A 19,557-nucleotide genomic window follows, 5' to 3' on the forward strand; every position below is an offset into this window, starting at 1 on the left:
GTTAAAAAAATATCATCAATTCATTTCTACTGAGTTTAAGAGCACTGAATGGTTACCAATGTTCTCACATTTTTGTAATAGGCTTTAGTTTTCTAATTACTGAAGAAACATTGAAAAAGTAACTTCAATCCTTTCAAATTTCAAGGAAACCTATCCATATTTGATCCCTGTCTCCTTCCCAAAGCCACAACTGCCAAGGCATGGATTAGAGCCATAAGAGGAGACAACTTATATTCTATACACACATATAGAGACCACATCTACACACAGGTGCAAACACAAGCCTGTATTAACAGTCAAACATTCAAATACAGAATCATATATACTCACACACAGTCACTTGCCTACTCACACACACAGTCCCAATTCACAAATATCCATGCAGAGACACACACCACATACAGGCTCCCTTTCACCATACTTTTTTTTTTTTTTTAAGATTTTATTTATTTATTCGACAGAGATAGAGACAGCCAGCGAGAGAGGGAACACAAGCAGGGGGAGTGGGAGAGGAAGAAACAGGCTCATAGCAGAAGAGCCCGATGTGGGGCTCGATCCCATAACGCCGGGATCACGCCCTGAGCCAAAGGCAGACGCTTAACCGCTGTGCCACCCAGGCACCCCACCTTTCACCATACTTATAGTGAAACACACTTATGATGACACTAACACAGTCACACTCAGGTTCATAAAAATCTCATTCAGTCACATGATGGAAGTGTTTGTATATGGAAAAAACAGGATTAGCTACAGTCCCCTGGATGTCTGAAAACAAAAGCCCTTTCCACTCTTTCATTCTTTCCAACATAGCAAAGCTCTACAAGGACCATATTCGCAACATGTGCCACTGAAAGAATAAGGAGCGCTGCCACTTTAGGTCGAGGTGCTTGGCATGAAGATGGGGAATGACACCGTGGGGTAAGAATGAGGGCACAGGGATAAATGGAGTGCAGAGAGTCTAGGGGCTTGGGATAACAGAGCCAAAGGGGAAGAAAGGACAGGACCTGTGTTAGTTTCCTAGGGCTGCTGTAACATATTAGCACGACTGGGTGGCTAAACAAACCAAAAAACTATCTCACAGTTCTGGGGGTTCTTAGATGTCTGAAGTCAAGTTGTTGACAGGGCCACAATTTATCTCAAGAATTGAGTCTTCCCTCTAACTTCTGGGGACTGTCAGCTCTCCTTGGCCTTCCTTGGCTAGTAGATGCATCTCTCAGTCTCTGCCCTCATCATCGCACACTGTTTTGTGTGTCTGTAAATTTCCCTCTTCTCATTAGGACAGCAGGCATTGAACTTAGGTTTACCCGAAACCAGTATAACCTCACATCAACTTAACTGCATCTGCAAAGATCCTACTTGCCCAATAAGGTTACAATGACAGTACTGTGGATTAGGACTTGAGCGTATTTATTTGAGGCACACTGTGTAACCCACTACAGGGCTGAAAGGCATTAGGGAGTTAAATGTCACTGAGGGATTAAAGTACACTACAGGTTTGAAGGTTGGGGGTGGGTGTATGCAGGGATATGTATGTTGAGGGAATAAGAGGGTGGAGGAAATCATGGGAAGGAAGGGGATAATGGATGAGGAATTAATTGGCAAAAAGGATTAAGAGGCAAGATTGGGTAAAAGCCATGCAAATTTTATTGCCTATGGCTTCCCATTGGATTCCCCTGTGTATTTTTTACAACTACCATCTCCAGTGTTCCAACCCCCAAGACTCTGGCACTTAGTACTTGATGGGGCCTAGCATCAATTAAGTCTGAATGATGTGACCCAGGATATTCCGCTGTGAGACCAAAGTAAATACTGTGAGGCTCCCAGGTACATCTCTTGAGGGCAGAGCACAGGGTCTGGTCAATGGGGAAGCCTTCATGGGGAGGACTGCTCTGCATAAGATTTGATAAGGAACGGTCAGTCTACCCCATATTCCTGATATTGTACCAGAATTTTTGTCTGCAGAAGACAAGTACACCCCAAAATAAGGGAGGAGTAAATCACATTGGGGCCTCCACTTCGAAACCCCCTCTATGTACAGATTTTCATATGCCGCCAGAAGCAATAGAAGAGCAGTCAGATCATATAGACCTTCACTGGCCACGGAGAGGCTTTCAACTCTCACTGTGAATGCCATGGAAGACACTGGAACAGAAGGGAAATCCTTAGAGGATGGAGGAGCATGGGAAGAGTGAGAAGACAAAAGATATTCCTCTGTGACCACCAGAGAATTAAACCTAGGCTTCCAGAATCATGCCATTCAAGCAGAATTTCCCAAACCACATTTAAGGCAGAGTTTTCTCCTTTGACCTTTGGCCCTCACCTGTGTCATCTGCTTCATTCATTCCCACTTACCTGGTGGTGTGTCTGTCTTTCTCTTTATGTCCTAGGGCTCTTTTCTTTTCCAAACCAGGTGACCAGATTCAGTCTAGAAACAGTAAGACCTGTTCATAAGGAAAAGAGACATGACTCTTGCTGGAGAATCTTCAGTTTCACCATGCTCCGTAGAGAAAAGAGCACATTATAGAAAGTTATAGAAAACTATTTCTCCAAATGCTGTTTCCTGATGGTCTCTTCAGAATACTTACGAGCATTTTCAATTTTCAGTTCCTTAACTCCACTTTCAAGAACTACTGAATTAAAAATAAGGAACGGATATCTAATTTTAAGATGTGGGCAACAATATTCTATGCCGTTCAGTGCATTATCACTAATCTAGAGTGATGGTTAGAGATAACCTTAGAAAAGGGGAAGATTCACAATGTTTCATCTTAACATTTCCTTCTTTACATCAACAAATGCCTAGTTATTTCCTTGGAATTATTTATCATTTGTGCTTAATTACACTATAGAATTTAAGATACTTGAACATACAGAAATTACACAGTGCTTATTTCCTTTTGCTGAAAATAAAAACAAAGTAATAAAGAAGAAAATACGTGTGACATTTTGGGGAACAAAATGGAACCTTACAGGCCCAAGGACGAACTTAGAACCTTTGCTTACAAAAGCCAGGATTTCCACAAATCAAATATGAGGGACTTCATTTTCCAAAGCAAACTACAAGAAAGAGAAACTAGAAGATGGGCGTTTCCACATTAAGTATGATGATAAGTTTATGCCCATCTCTCAGTAAATTATTCTTATTTGGATAGATTCTTCTTAATGATAATGGGAACAATAACTTTATAGAGGGGGAATCTGGCAGAGAGGCCCTTAACGAAGTTCACAAAATTAACAGCTGTAATGAGACAAATTGATATCAGCTGCCTAATGCACGTGCAAGAACTCATTGCTGCTGTGATGCTTGCAAAATAAAAAACAATAGGATTCTAATCATGAGAAAATGGTTTTATGCACATTTCAAGTGACAGACAGCTCCCATATCCTGTAGTCTTTAATGTATTTTAAATAGTAAGTCTTTCTTTGAACCAATGTAGACAGCAAGGCTTTCTTTTTCAGAATGTTGAGTTATTCTGGGAACCCAACAGCCACCTTGTTGATCATTTCCTCAATCTAGTTTCCATAGACTCAGGGCACACCCAGACAAAACCTAAATACTATATATTCTCCTCCTTCACTGGGGTCCCGAAACCCAACCCATCTCCAGCAAACATCTTGGGTATCAACATATCCCCACGTTGATCCGTCACAGAATATTTTCAACAGTTACAGGTCATGAATTCATGGTAAGAATTCCTCAGGCTGTACAGAAAACCTGGTTCAAGAGAATGGAGAGATGGACCCAGGATATAAAAGAGGAATATCTAGGGGCACCTGGGTGTCTCAGTCGGTGAAACGTCTGCCTTCGGCTCACGTCATGATCCCAGGGTCCTGGGATTGAGCCCCATGTTAGCCTCCCTGCTCAGCGGGGATTCCGCTTCTCCCTCTGCTGCTCCCCCTGCTTGTGCTCTCTCTTGAGCTCTCTGTCAAATACTTTAAAAAAAAAAATAAAAATAAAAGAAGAATATCTAAAGAACTTACTATTAAAAAAACTAATGTCTTAGGCAAGAACCCCAGAGGTAGAGAAGTAAATTTTTACAACTTCTAACTATACGACATTTCAGTAAGAAATGAGGACACAGCTCCTGAGCTAAGTCAAGACAAGATATACCAGAGAAGCAGCCATTTCTTACACTCCCTTCTGTTCTAGGCTTCTTTCTCGAGTGAGATTATATAGAGAAATCACACCTGGAAGCCTTTAAAGGCCTCAACACAGCTTCTTCACCTGCTATCATCAGGTCAGAGGCAGAAGGACCTTGAAATGCACAAAAGGCCACCCTCTCCTTTGTCACAGGAAAGATTCAGAAAAAAGGAGCTCCTGTGTGGACATCTGCATGTGAGTTTCTCCCTCCCGGTTTCAGATGTCCTCCCCTCCCACAGACAGCCACAGATCCTGCCACAGCATGGGGAACGTGGGCTGCACTGACCTGCCCCTTCCAAGGGAAGGCCGAACACTCTGGTATCTTCTCTTCAACTGAAAGCAGCTCTCACAACTGTATCCGTGACTCCTTAGGCTTCACCCTGGTCTACCTGAGAAGCACCTGGAGCACAGAGGTAAAGCAGCACTGATGCTCTCACCCTGACCAATAGACAGACTCTGGCAGAGGGCGCAGGTGATGGTGGTTCCGCAAACCCACCCTTTATTGTAAACTCAGGCTGATAAGCAATGATGTGCTTTCAAGTTTGAATGTGCACAGAAATCATTTAGCCTTCCAGGTCCCAAAGAAGAAATGGTGATTCTGCAGCTTTGGAATAGGGTCCAAGAATTGCTTTCACAAGTTCCTTCTTAGTGGGGACGTTGCTCCTGGAGACCCACAGTTAGTGGCCACACTGGAGAACGCAGGCACAGCGCACCTGAGCCCCCCACACCTGCCGTCTTATGTCAACACAAACAACTCCCGGTGAGTTCCCAGGAAAGAGTTTACTATTTACTTCTCACTGTTGTGAGTTTATTGTTGGTCCCAGCAAAGACCACCATCGCCATCCTGAAGGACCACATGCTTTCACAGCACTTTAAAGTTTACAGAAAGACGGCTAGTGAGCACTCATGTCGGAGCAAGTCTCTTTTTGGAAAAGAACATGTATACATTGATTACTGAAATGTTTATTGAGCACTTACTTGTGTTTATAAGGAGGTTGTGGTGCACTGTGTTGGGAACTTCACACATACGATTTCATCCCCATAATACCCTGCGAGCTAGGTACTAGGTGTCCTGTAATAACCATGAGGATGTAGATTCTGGGTGCCACCTATCTGACTTGTCCTCAGTCTCCCTATTGATTAAAAAAAAAAAAAGGCTGTATACAATAAGAACTAAATAAACATGAATGAAGAATACAGAAAGGGTAGAAGTTCAGAGAGTTTTCATTGTTGTGATTACATTTTTTAATTTTTTATTTTTTTAAGATTTTATTTATTTATTTGATGGGGGGGAGAGAGAGAGAGAGAGAGAGAGAACGAACGAACAAGCAGGAGGAGCAGCAGGCAGGGGGACAGGGAGAAGCAGGGTCCCTGCTGAGCAAGGAGCCCAACTCGGGGGCTTGATCCCAGGACTCTGGAATCATGACCTGAGCCAAAGGCAGACGCCCAACCAACTGAGCCATCCAGGTGCCCTACATTTTTTTTTTAAAGATTTTATTTATTTAAGTCAGAGAGAGTGAGAGAGAGAGAGTGCACACATGGCAGGGGAGGGGCAGAGGAAGAAGCAGACTCCCTGCTGAGCAGGGAGCCTGAGGCTGGGCTCCATCCCAGGACCTAGAGATCACGACTTGAGCTGAAGGCAGATGCCCAACTGACTGAGCCACCCAGGCGCCCTGTGATTACATTTTTTAATAGGCTAGAAAAATGTTTGAGTTCATAAATAAGAGCAGTTTTCCTAACTGGATGTACTTTGTACACTTCCAACAGCAATACATAATTATTTTAATTCCTACATTCTTACTAAAATTTGGGGTTACCGATTTTGGGTTTTTTTCAAATTTAGCCATTCTAGAAAGTGCAAAGTGGCATCTTCTTGTTTCCCTGCTTTCTAGGAGAAATGGCTAAAGAAAATGTGAGTTTATAAAATTCAGCCTTAAAAAAAAAAAAAGAAAAAGGACATCCTTCCATTTGGAACAATGCTGGTGAGCCTAGAAGCAGTTACGCTATGTGGAATAAGCCAACACACAAAGGTAATTACTGTATTATCTCATTATAGCTGGAATCTAATAAAGTGGAACTCATCATAAAAGCAGAGTACAATTGTGATTGCCATGAGCTGTCTGTGGGTGAAGTGAGAGATGTTGGTCAATGGTACAAAGATTCAACTCTTCAAGATGAATACATTCTGGACATCTAAAGTACAGCATGGAGAATACAGATATGTCTATTATATTTGAAATTTGTTAAGAGAGTATATCTTAGATGTTCACAACAGAAATTAAAAAATTAAAAATCCTAACTATATAAGGTGATGGACATATTAATTGGCTAGATTGTTAAAATCATGTCAGAATGTATATAAATATTTATATTTTGTAACTTGAGCAACAGCTAAACCTGCAGGAAAGGAAAACAGGATTATGGGTGAAAGAATCCTGAAACACAGGATTTAATGGAAAAAACAGAAATTAAGGCACTAATATATATAATCTTTTTCCCCTGTTTATCTGCTTCTGGGTTTCAGGAGCTGTGAGCACCAGCCCTGGAGAGATGAAAGGAACAGCCCCTTAGAATCTGATCTCCTCTAATCTGTCCTGGAAAGGGAGGAGATCCCAGAGCCCCACCAGACCTGGACACAGCCTCAGAAGGGGATTTGATCTGGTCTGGGCTATGGGAGAGCTCACTATGGGCTCTGATCTCCTGGCCTCTGGGATAATTCCAGCTCTATCATTTCTAAGCCTGCCCAACAGAAATTTAACTCTCAGAGTTCATATTATTTTAATCTAGTTAGTCACTTCTGTCTACTTCATAAAATAAAAATCAACTTAACTCAAACATTTAGAATTTCTGGGACAATTATGTTAGAAACCTTATAAAGATGTATTTATTTATTTGAGAGAAAGAGAGAGAGAGTGAGTATATACATGTGAGGGGAGAGAAAGAGGGAGAGGGAGAGGGAGAGAGAAATCTCCAGCAGACTCCACACTGAGCACAGGGTCCAACATGGGGCTCAATCCCATGACTCTGAGATCACAACTTGAGCTGAACCCAAGAGTCGGATGCCCAACCTACTGAGCCACCCAGACACCCCAGAAACCTTTCATTCTTAACAAGAATGTAAAATAAAGGCTACTACTAGTGCTAATAAAAATGCTTTGGTTCATAGATGATCCATCACGGGTGAAGCAGAAACTCGTACAACACAGAAAGGGAACTGTCCCAACTGGAGCAAAGTCCCCTGTATACTACCTCTTCCTTGCACTGACCCTACAATCCTGAATTCAACTATGTACCCATGGCTCTAGATTAAAGGTTCCCAGATGTAGGCATCATGACTCTTCATGTTTTTCTAATGACCAGATACCACGGAAACAAGCAGTTTCTATCTGTTTGCATCTCTACACTTGCTCAGTGTTCTTTACCACAGCACAAAAAACCTGGAGAGACTCCCATCTGGGTACCTAAGTCATGAACAAAGAACGTATGGGTAATATTTATACAGACAAATGCACACATAATTTTATTGGTAATTGATACATAGCTGATTCCTATTTGAATTAAATCCTACGCTGCCTTCAAATGTGCAGAGTTGAAAATTGTTATCCAAAAACATAAAACATAGATAAAAAACAAAAACACAGTAAATTAATATTGTGGAAACTATCATACAAAAGACAGCATTGTTATGGAATTGCAAAACAAGAACAGGGAAAAAAACCCACTAAATTCTGAATAAAACATACACTCTTAAAATGATGTTTCTGTATAATTATAATTTTAAACTGGGATTGTTGCAAAAAGCAAGTATTTGAAGCACCAGTCTGTGTTATATGGCAGTAAAATTGCTCAGAAAATTCACAACTATAAAATGCCCAAATAAAAATGTTACGAATAAGCATTTAAATAACACTGAGAAATTTGTTATTAATATAATACTCCCAGTTTTACACAGACTGCAAAGGCTGCAATTCATCTTTTAGAAGTAACAAAAGAAAACAAAACATTTCTGAATAAAGAAACACCATGAGTTGTAAAATATGCCGCACATCACTGGTATATAAAATAAACATTTAGGTATTACTTACACCACATTTCAGATACATTTTGAGGAAAGTGGATGAAAATACTGATGATTATATTTATATTTATGAACAAAACATTTTAATAAATATGGGGATTTTTACTAATTACCTTACTTCTTTTTTTCTTTTTTTTTTTTTTAAGATTTTATTTATTTATGTGACAGAGAGATAGCCAGCGAGAGAAGGAACACAGCAGGGGAGTGGGAGAGGAAGAAGCAGGCTCCCAGCGGAGGAGCCCGATGTGGGACTATATCCCAAAACGCCTGGATCACGCCCTGAGCCAAAGGCAGACGCCCAACGACTGCGCGCTACCCAGGCGCCGCTAATTACCTTACTTCTTATAAAACACATGTACATTTAAGCACGTTCTATCAGAAATTTAGAATCCTTGGGGCGCCTGGGTGGCACAGCGGTTGGGCGTCTGCCTTTGGCTCAGGGCGTGGTCTCGGCGTTATGGGATCGAGCCCCACATCGGGCTCCTCTGCTATGAGCCTGCTTCTTCCTCTCCCACTCCCCCTGCTGTGTTCCCTCTCTCACTGGCTGTCTCTCTCTGTCAAATAAATAAACAAAATCTTTAAAAAAAAAAAAAAAAAAGAAATTTAGAATCCAAAATCACAGCTGAATTTCACAGGAAACTAATCATAAATTGAAAACATATAGGACACAGACAAAAGAACTTCATATAAATAAGACAAAACTAGAAAAATCAGTTTTTAAGAAATACGGTAACAACTGATGTCTGCTGCAATGCAAACATAGAACTTAAAAAATGGCTTAGCATAGAGTTCCTCAGAAATATGCACAGATTTCCCTAGGCCCCCAAAACTCATAGAAAAGCAGACAGATCACACAGGCCCTCATAGGCTATGGAAGGGTCTTTGGCCCTCCCTGTGAATATGATGGAAGACCGGTGTGGGGGTGGGGGGTGAAGGAGAATCTTAGAGGATGTAGAAGCATGGGGAGTGTTAGATAGGATTGTCCCTCTGTGATAGCAAGGGAAATGAACTGAAGATTCTGGAAAATTATCTCCATTCAAGCAGAGCTCCCCAAACCACATTTTAAGTTTTGGCTTCCCTCCTTGACCTTTGGACCTCACCTGTGTCATCTGCTTCATTCATTTCCACCTACCTGGTTGTACAGCTACTGCCTGCCTTCACTTCACATCCCAGGACTTTTTCTTCTGCTCCAAAAAGGTCTGGCTTAGATGTAGCAAAACCTGTTTATTTTTAAAAAGGGAATATGAGTTTTGCTGGAGATTCTCTACCTTGGAGTTCGGTATTGTCCTCAGTAAAAAAGAGAGGACATTGTAGAATTCTGAAAATGATTTCCCAAAATCCTGTTATTTTATTTATTCATAACAATTTTTACGGCAATTACAGGTTCTACTAAAACACCGGGAATGGCAAACAATCCTTTCTAAACATTTACTAGTCACTAGATAGCATTACAACAGTTTTTCATAAGTTAATGCAAAAAAAAAAAAAAAAAAGCCACACAAAAATAATTTATGAGATCAAACGTATTATTCTTTCTCTTTTATGAGAGTCTTCTGTCAAACATCCAGTAAATGGAAGAAACTAGGTTTTAACCAAGGTCATCCGACCTAAGAGTTTATGTAACACAACACACAGGTCTATACACAGACACTACTTTTTTTTTTTTTAAGGTTTTACTTATTGACAGAGAGAGAGACAGCCAGCGAGAGAGGGAACACAAGCAGGGGGAGTGGGAGAGGAAGAAGCAGGCTCCCAGCAGGGAGCCCGATGCGGGGCTGGATCCCCAGGACCCTGGGATCATGACCTGAGCCGAAGGCAGACATTTAACGACTGAGCCACCCACGCGCCCCTATATACAGAGACTACCTTAAAGCAACGTTCCATGGGGGCCAAGGGCAGGCTGTCCTAAGATGGGACACTTGTGCATGAAGTGTTTTTTAAGTTAAATGCAACTGACACCTATAGGCCCAAGAGAAACTTTTGCCCCTCCTTTAACTACGGAGAAGGATCTACACTGTGGGTCTTTCCCAGAATAAGGGCTGTTATCAGAGAGAAATTTTATCTCGGTGACCCATCCAAACATCTGCTCTCCTTATTGCTTTGCAAAAACATTCCTATTCTCAAAGTAGCAGACCATTCTTAGTCCAGGATGCCATATATACTTCATTTTGCCTGACTCTGGGATTTCCATGTCTGTAGGGTTCTTTATACTTATGATATTAAATTTGATTTTTCTCCTCTTCATCTGTCTCATGTCCGTTTTGTTCTTAGTCCAGCTAGACGGACCTTGAAGGGGACAGAAATTCTTGCTCCTTGAAAGTATCAACTCGAAATGTTTTGAAGTATCAACTCGAAATGAAGCCAGCATCAGTTCAGAGGAGAGAATGCCCCCTCGGCCCAGCTATACCAGATAAGGAACATAGAGCCTAGGCTGAAGACATAGCAATGTAAGCCACTAGCCTACAGGGAGTTCATCAGCACTACCCTACAGGTATAACTATCAAGGCACCTAATAAAACCTCTAAGATAAGAAAGATATGTTACTGATTCAGAGTCTTTTGAGACAGAATACACCTCTGGGTACCAGGTGCAGCGGCACCATAAGTTATCAAGGAACATCTGCTAACATGGCCTCATGGGTCTCCAATGAACAGCACTCACCTTCTCAGTGATACTGAACCAAACCATGACCTTGGGCTCTCTGAACAACAGAATTTGACAAGGGGCCAAAGACGGGTCTCAGACAAGGCTTTACTGGGGCTTATGCTCCAGCACCAGGGAGAGAGCACAAAAGAAAGTGTCCTCAGGCTGACTCCTGAGGAGAGGTCAGGGAGAATTTTTTAAAAGAAACTTTGGTGGGAAAAGAGTGATGTCTAAGCATACAGTACGTGCTTAAAGGTCTTGCTTTTTCACATACTGCTTGTCTAATTAACATATTAAATCTCCACCCCTAGGCAGGATTTTTGGTATTAGAATGAGGGAAAGAGTCAGAGAAATTTCAGCACTGTGGTCCATCTTGGCACAACCTGGTTTGGTCCAACCTTCATTAGTGTTCATAGTTAGCATCCTTCCTCCAAATTCCTTCATCATAACGTACTTATAAGGCATAGAGTTTTGGCTTCCCTCCCCCCCTTATGGAGGCAGCCAGAGAATGCTGGATTTCACAGTCAGTACTGAGAGGGCCTGAGTCCAGTCTCTGCTCTGTCTCATCAGAAGACCCTTGCCCCCAGTTTTCCCCTTAAAAATCTTCACTTGCAAGCCATCAAGGAGTTCAAGACTTTTGAGCATTAACTTCTCCCTTCTCCTGGGTGGTACCATAACAATAATAAGCTTATCTTGGTTCACTGCAAAAACTCAGTGTACGAAACTGATGAACACAGGGGCGCCTGGGTGGCTCAGGTGTTGTTAAGCGTCTGCCTTCAGTTCAGGTCATGATCCCAGGGTCCTGGGATTGAGCCCTGCACTGGGCTCCCTGCTCAGGGAAGAGCCTACTTCTCCCTCTCCCACTCCCCCAACTTGTGTTTCCTCTCTTTCTGTCAAATAAACAAATAAAATCTTAAAAAAGAAAGAAACTGATGAACATAGGGAAAGGGAAGGAAAAGTAAAATAGAACAGAATAAAAACAGAGGGAGACAAACCATAAGAGACTCAACTATAGGAAACAAAATGAGGGTTGCTGGAGGGGAGGTGGGTGGGGAAATGGGGTAATTGGGTGATGGGCATTAAGAAGGGGACCTGATGTAATGAGCACTGGGTGTTATATACAACTGATAAATCATTAAATTCTACCCTGAAATTAATAATATGTTATCTAACTTGAATTTAAATAAAAGCAAAAAAAAAAAAAAAAACAGCTCAGTGTAAGTTTTTACTGGCTTGCCACGCACAGGGGAGACAAACTCTCCTTTCCTTTGGTTACAAATTTGGTGACCACAGGGGATCTCAGTTCTGCCCAAGTTTCACTGGCCCTTGGCCAGTGGAAATATAGCAAGGCCCCATTCACCAGCTGCCCAGACTGCTTGGTCTAGGGACAGAACTGAGATGCTCCCATGACCAGATGCTGTTGGTCTATGGTGCTTTCATCTGCAGTAAGAGAAATAAGGCATCTGGCTGGGAGGAAGTCTCTTGGTGAATAACTGTGTGACAGACGTAGTAAAGAGAAGGGCCATATGCACCCCAATGTTCATAGCAGCATTGTCCACAATAGCTAAATCGTGGAAGGAGCCGAGATGCCCTTCAACAGATGACTGGATTAAGAAGCTGTGGTCCATATATACAATGGAATATTACTCAGCTATCAGAAAGAATGAGTTCTCAACATTTGCTACAACATGGACGGCACTGGAGGAGATAATGCTAAGTGAAATAAGTCCAGCAGAGAAAGACAACTATCATATGATTTCTCTCATCTATGGAACATAAGAACTAGGATGATCGGTAGGGGAAGAAAGGGATAAAGAAAGGGGTAATCAGAAGGGGAAATGAAACATGAGAGACTATGGACTATGAGAAACAAACTGAGGGCCTCAGAGGGGAGGGGGGTGGGGGAATGGGATAGGCCGGTGATGGGTAGTAAGGAGGGCACGTATTGCATGGTGCACTGGGTGTTATGCACAACTAATGAATCATCGAGCCTTACATCGGAAACCGGGGATGTACTGTATGGTGACTAACATAATAGAATAAAAAATCATTATAAAAAATAAAAAAATAAAAAAAATAAAAAACACTTTCACGGGAAAAAAAAAAAAAAGAATAACTGTGTGACAACACAAGAGACATTTATTATTTGGTCTGAGTTTCAGCACATACTCATTTTGGTGAGGACTAGTCCTCTTCTGCTTACAAGAGAGTAAGAGCTCTGAGAGGCTACTCTGGGTCTGGTTCTGTGCTTATGTTATTTAAGTTGGTTTTGGCCAGCAGTGGGAAACACTGTTTCTGATCTAGGTCCCCACTTGCAGCCCAGTAGGTTCCATGTTACAAAATTGGTCAGTGTTCAGTTATGACTCTACCGAAAGGAAACGATGATTTTCTTTCATAATACTACATGGCCACAATACACTCTAGGGCCAAGAAAAGATGCCACTCTGTTTAGAACAAGGGTTGCAGGTCCAAAGGAAGGATGCATCGTCACAATTTTGCCAATCTAAATGCTTAATCCATTCTGTAGATGAGATTCTGAATGAATCCAAAGACAAGGGACATAAGCTCCTCACATCAGAGAATGGCAGAGGTCAACCTCAGTGCTGTGCAGTGGTCCCCATAGGGATTCTCATTTACAACTCAAATAATTTACTCTCCCAGGAGAAGTATAGAAGAATCAGCCACTAAGCTTTCCCAACACTTTCAGTGTAGCCAAGCTAAATCCAGAGAAAACCAAGGCACAAAACACAACCAACCATCACCAAGGGGACACCCGAAGAAGCAAGATCACTCTAATTAGCACATCGGTCCACAACTAAAATCCCTTAGGTACTGCCCAGCATTCAAACCCACTAAAATGGAAAATAAACCATCACAATGGGGAGAAAAGGGATGGAGAATCACCTTCCAGTACTCCAATGGAATTCATGTTTAATACACATGGATTATATATTTGCAAGTATCTAAATAAATGGAAAATTATACTAGGGGTGATTTTAATGTTCAAAGGGCTAAATGAGGATTCTTTGAAATACCTAATTAGTGTACTTAAACACCCACCTTGGGAGACCAACTATTAAACTAACAAACTGAGTGGGATATAGATTTTGGTTGGTATTTAGAAGCTTCTAAAAGGAACAATGACAAGATACTATTTGTGTAGGCAACAAATTAGAAGCCTTCTGAAATAGTGAACAAAAATGAGCTCAAGAATATCGACTCTTGTAGAAGTACTTCCTACAGCTCTTTTTATCCTTTATCCTTTATGCCAGGAAATGAGGCATTAAAATCAAATCCTCTGTCAGGAAAAAAGAGTTCCTGTCCTCTCAAAGGTCCTTCTAGCTGAACTAAGAATAAAACTGATATGATGCAGATTAACAGGAGAAAATAAAATTTAATCGATGTACATATGGGAAAACCACACAGACATGGAAATTCCAAAGACAGTCAGGAAAATAAGGTATATATACCATCTTGAACTAAGGAGAAAGGGGTAGTGGTCTTGAACTTCGGAAGGAAGGAATGCACTTCACAGGGTGAAAAGAAGAGCAATGTTTGGTATTTAGGTATTTGCCCTACCATACAGATGGGTCACTAAGATAAAATTTATCTGTTAATAACCCTTATTCTGGAAAAGACACCCAATTTAGATTCTTCTGTGTGGTTAAGGGAGGGACAAAAGTTTCTCTTGAGCCTGTCTCAAGTATCTTCAGCTCAAAATAATCCACATGAAAAAGTGGCACATTCTAGGGGTTCTGTCCTTAACCCTATCAGGACCAATGAAGCCCCTTGGAATAATAAGCCTGGTATTTTGCTTACAGTGTTGCTGGGAGCCTTACCAGGTGAGTAAGGAAGGTCACCTCCTGGCAGGCTCAAGAACCTCAAGATATTGTGGGGACATCAAGAAGAGAAGAAGTAACCCATATATGTACGTTGTGCAGGTGACTCTGGCAAGTATTTGGCTTGGCTTTTTTTTTTTTTTTTTGGTTTTTATTTATTTATTTGACACAGAGAGAGAGACAGCCAGAGAGAGAGGGAACACAAGCAGGGGGAGTGGGAGAGGAAGCAGCAGGCTCCCAGGGGGGCAGGGAGCCCTATGAGGGGCTCGATCCCAGAACCCTGGGATCACGCCCTGAGCCGAAGGCAGACGCTTAATGACTGAGCCACCCAGGTGCCCCTTGGCTTGGCTTCTTAGCCTCAAAAGTCTGTTAAGAATTCAACCTGAAATATCTTATAAAGAGCTCCAGCAAAGCAGATTTAAAAGAACCTATATAGCCAGTCACTATTCCTCACCATTCCTACTGCACTTATGTAAATAATTAGGCCAAGTTTGTCAAAACTGGGCTTATTTCATAAACACATTTGTCTTGACTATCTTCAGTAAAAACGAGGGTGTTTTTAGAGAGAAAAATTATATTTTACTAACACACCTCTGTGGATGTTAGGTTCCAGTTCTGGTGTACTCTTTTAAAAATTTTTGTTGCTTGCCTATAAAATTGGGCTGGATCCTGAATTCTGGTTTCCCCAAGTATCTGGCTATGATTCTTCAAACTAACTTTTCCAATTTCCTCCCACTCTATTGACTTGGGATCACTGAGAACGAAAACTGCCCTTTTTCCCCCCCAAACTGAAACTAGAGGACTGCAGGTCAATTTCAGAGAAACTGCCACAATGGCCCGTGCTTTCACAATCTTCTTTCCTGTTGCCACATGGACCACTCAGAAAGCTCACAGGAACATTTTAACTGCAGAACAGGAAAATCTCTGATTGCCACTGCCTGAGCTCGCACTGTCTGAAGAGGCTTCAAGCCTGACATCTAGAAATCTTCCCATTGATGGCGCTCAGGACTCAGACACTGGGTTTACCATCTGTTTCAACCATTTACCTGTATGTTTTGTTTTGTTTTGTTTTTTTAAGTAGGCCACATGCCCATCGTGGGACTTGAACTCCCAACCCTGAGATCAAGAGTCTCCTGCTCTTCTGACTGAGCCAGCCAGGCACGCACTCTGGAATTCTTTAGATCGGAAATTTATGAATACATTTTATAATTCCTAGAAACATGTGATTTTCATAGCACAACTTCCAATAAAGCATAACATATGTTTACTAACAGACTCAAATATCTTTAGTTTCTCTGTAATAAGAAGCAAAAGCAGATAAAACTATGTTTAGTAATTAATGTTTCGTTATTTTACTTTATTTGGAAAAGATTTAGATGTCCTGTGAGTTTAAACCAATTTATCATTTAACCTAGCAAAACTTGAAAGTTTCAAAGGTTTTGAAAGCTATAAACCTTTTTACCTATTCAACCTACTTGCTCTTAACAATCACCCATGAAAACTCTATGAGACAGACAAAATTAACCATTATTTTGACGACACAAATAGTAACAGAGATAAGACTAATATAATAAATTTAGGTACAATAGAAGTTTTATATTTAATGCTGATAACTATAAAGATACATCCATTTTAATTAAACCAACAACCTTGAATAAGCTTCAATAACAAATATGTTACACCTATGTCTACTAAAAAGTCAATCAATATGTTCCCAACTGTCAGTTTTACCTGGGGCTCCTGTGGGGAAATCTAAAGTGGGAGGTGTAAGTCCAGGAGCCTCTGGGCCCATTCATGTTGATTTGGGAGATGCTTCCATTTGAACCTCCAAAGGAGGTTTCTGTGAGGGTAGAATAGTAAGGGTAGGAGGAACAGATGCCAGGGTTGCCAGAGGTCTGTCTACTCTTTCTCCCTCGGGCAAAAGAGGCTTTTTCTCTGGTTGCTTTTCAGCCCTCTGCACCATTCATTCAAAAAATGTTCAAATGGATTCACTTTGGAACAGAAGGAGCATTCCCCCTCTTCCTACGCAAAAGTTCAGAAAGAACACAGATGAAACAAAACTAAACTAAAGGAAGCAGAGAGAACATCTGATAGCACTCCTTCTTCCTCCAAACCTGGAGCTTCACCAACTGAACGAAATATCATCCCAGTTTCTGGTTTATCCCCAAAAGTTGGAGATTCACCAAGTGAACCAAACAGCTTCCGAGACAAGCTAAGAGAGCCAAAACAAAACCCTGTTCTTGGAGGGACCATATTGGGAGAAAGAAATCCAAGAGACCCATTCAGTGGCCATCTTTCTTTTAAGCATAACATATACATGGGCAAGGTGGCGTTACAATAAAAAAATCCTTTTTTCTTGGTCCTAGGTTAGTAACTAAAAAATAAACCCCAACCAGCTGGATTCTCCCTTGGGGGTTTGAGAGAGGACAGAATCAGCATTCCCCCATTTTCTACACACACACACACACACACACACACACACACACACACACACGCTCATATACATGCACAATTTCCAACAGCAATCTTCCCAAAAGCATATCCTACATTCCCATTTATGTTACATCTGTTTCTTTTTTCCAATAGTATCTTATAAATTACAATGGCCCCTGCCACAGCTCAAGCTATGCAAGCTTAGAGTTACAAAAACCTGAAACAAACAGTTCACGAAAAACCACAAGTGATTCAAAAGAATCCAACAGCAGGGAGACAAAGAAGGAAAAGTTTCAATGTGCACTTACTGAGGGAACTTACCAGGAGCCAAAATTCTAGGTCCCACTACTTATAATTCCTTTCTCTGTTTCACCAAATGTGGTTAAGGTAGTAGATGGCAGTTCAGGGCATCTAGAAAGGAGTGTTCCCAAAACAAAACAAGTTTCAGCAGCTGCGAGGGTCTGTTCTCCTCACTTCCCTGGCCCGGGGTCAACTAGCCTCAAGTAGCTAGCTCGGACCCATCACAACCACTAGCTCAGTAAAGAAATGGGTGAGTAAAGAATTGGCATGCCTTTGCAGCCAACCACTCCATCCGGGAAATCCCAAGGGGACTACACAAATCAAAAGCACAGCTCCTGGCTGGCTCAACAAAAATTGTAACCAAAGCTTAAGATGCAAAAGCATCTGGTTCCAGGGGTCCCAAGCATACTAGGTTTGGCCACTCGTTATTGACAAAATCTAAAGGCAGAGAGACCAGTGGTGGTGCAGCAAGAAAGGAATTCACTTCAGTGAGGTCAACACTAGGAAGGCAGGAGAATAGTATACTAAAGGCTGTTTCCAGAGGGCTGAAAATACTAATAGGTTTATGTAAGAAAAATGTAGGACAAAGTCAGTAGGTACATGCAGCTGGGCACTAAAGATGAGGCTGATCATTGTCTAGGGGTCAATCAAAGGAACTCTATTACTTAAGGGGGTAGTCTGGTTCCCATCAGGAGATTTTGCCTACCTGGTCTTTTCCCTGAGTTAAAAGATAAGCTTGAAAGAAGAATGTACTTAGGAAGTACAGACTGAGGTAGCTGGAGTCCTGTTTCACACAGACCCATAATCATAAATCACTAAACCAGAGAAAATAGACACAGCACATCTGATCCCCTATACCCATCCACTTATCTCAACACAGGCACTCCTGGTTCCCAGTGAAGACTACCAAATCAAAGTCCTGAAACATCACAGTTTTTGCCAGCCCTCTGAAGTTAACAGAAGGATGGAGAAGGTAGTAATGTCGCAGTAAGTCTGTATTTGGAAAATAACGCAGCCACATCATTAATGCAATGTTTATTGAGCATTTACTCTGTGCACACATGTAGGGTACATGCAATATGCTGGGAACCTCAGGCACATGTCTCCTAATACTATAGGAGTTGGTACTCGGTGTCCCATATTTCCTCTGAGGATGTAGATGCTGGGCCCTGCCTTTCTATTTCTTCTCTTTCTCGACTACTGATTGTATAAAATAGGATCTAAACAAAGATGGATGGGAGGAATACAGAAAGCAAGCGTGGAGCAGTACTTCAGAGGAAGTTCTCATGGTTTTCTTTCTTTAATTTTTGGTAATTTATTTTTTTAAAGATTTTATTTGTTTGAGAGAGAATGAGTGAGAGAAAGAGAATGAGTGAGAGACAGAGAAGGAGCAAGGGAGGGGCAGAGGAAGAGGGAGATGCAGACTCCCTGCTGAGCAGGGAGCAGGACGGGGCACAGGGCTTGATTCCAGGACCCTGGGGTCATAACCTGAATGAGCTGAAGGTAGACACTTAACTGACTGAGCCACCCAGGCACCCCTATTTTTTGGTAATAATTTAGTGCAGGGGAAGAAAACTAATTTTCCCACTGCCCTTCCAGGTTCTTGGCTGAGAAACAGATTGACAGGAGAAAAACAAATTAAATGTTTTAAAGGAGGAACCCCAAACGCATGAGGCTCAAAGACATGCAACTCACATTTATATGCCATCCTGCCCTCAAGAGAAAGGGGTAGGGATTTAGAACCTCAAAAGGGAGAAAGAAGTCAGTAAACAGGAAAACAGAAAGAGCTCATGTAAGCTAATTTTGCCATGCCAGGCAGGTAACTCTTTCTGATCTAAAAAGTTATCTCTGGTATCAGTTCTTGTTCCTGGTACAGATTCCAGTCTCAAGCATGCTATAAAGGCACATACGTGAGTTGTGTCTTTCTACAATGTCAGCTTTATTCAACCGTCATGCAAGATTACCATAATTGGAAAGCAGGTTGAGGATTCCAAACTCAGTAACGTTTCACTAAGCATTGAACTTGGCTGCATACACGTCACACAAAACAAACGATGTAAAGTCACACAACAAACATGATACAATAAGGGGTAAGAAGTTGACTAACCAAAGGTGAAGTCAGT

General features: G+C 41.5%; 2 protein-coding genes across 11 annotated transcripts in view; both read right to left on the reverse strand.

Moving 5' to 3' along the window:
• The window catches only part of LOC113250190 (zinc finger protein 345-like), a 144,570-nt gene that overhangs the window by 113,176 nt on the left and 11,837 nt on the right, over nt 1-19,557 (reverse strand). For 9 of the 10 annotated variants that reach the window (XR_008960054.1, XM_057313974.1, XM_057313973.1 and 6 more), the window contains exon 1: nt 2,353-2,441. The exons of the other annotated variant lie outside the window; for it this stretch is intronic. The gene's annotated coding sequence lies outside the window, so the exon portion shown is untranslated. Of the gene's footprint in view, nt 1-2,352; nt 2,442-19,557 lie in introns of those variants that run through there. 10 annotated transcript variants of the gene reach the window in all.
• LOC113247307 (uncharacterized) overlaps nt 5,188-19,557 on the reverse strand; it is a 42,650-nt gene continuing 28,280 nt past the window's right edge. Inside the window, exons 5-6 of the mRNA XM_057314658.1 lie at nt 9,352-9,439; nt 5,188-5,274 (exon numbers count right to left, since the gene is read on the reverse strand). Of these exons, the coding sequence (XP_057170641.1) occupies nt 5,205-5,274; nt 9,352-9,439 (158 nt within the window). The 3' untranslated portion in view covers nt 5,188-5,204. The remainder of the gene's footprint in view (nt 5,275-9,351; nt 9,440-19,557) is intronic.

Source organism: Ursus arctos, unplaced genomic scaffold, assembly GCF_023065955.2.
Source record: "Ursus arctos isolate Adak ecotype North America unplaced genomic scaffold, UrsArc2.0 scaffold_19, whole genome shotgun sequence".
Classification (NCBI taxonomy): Eukaryota; Metazoa; Chordata; class Mammalia; order Carnivora; family Ursidae; genus Ursus; species Ursus arctos.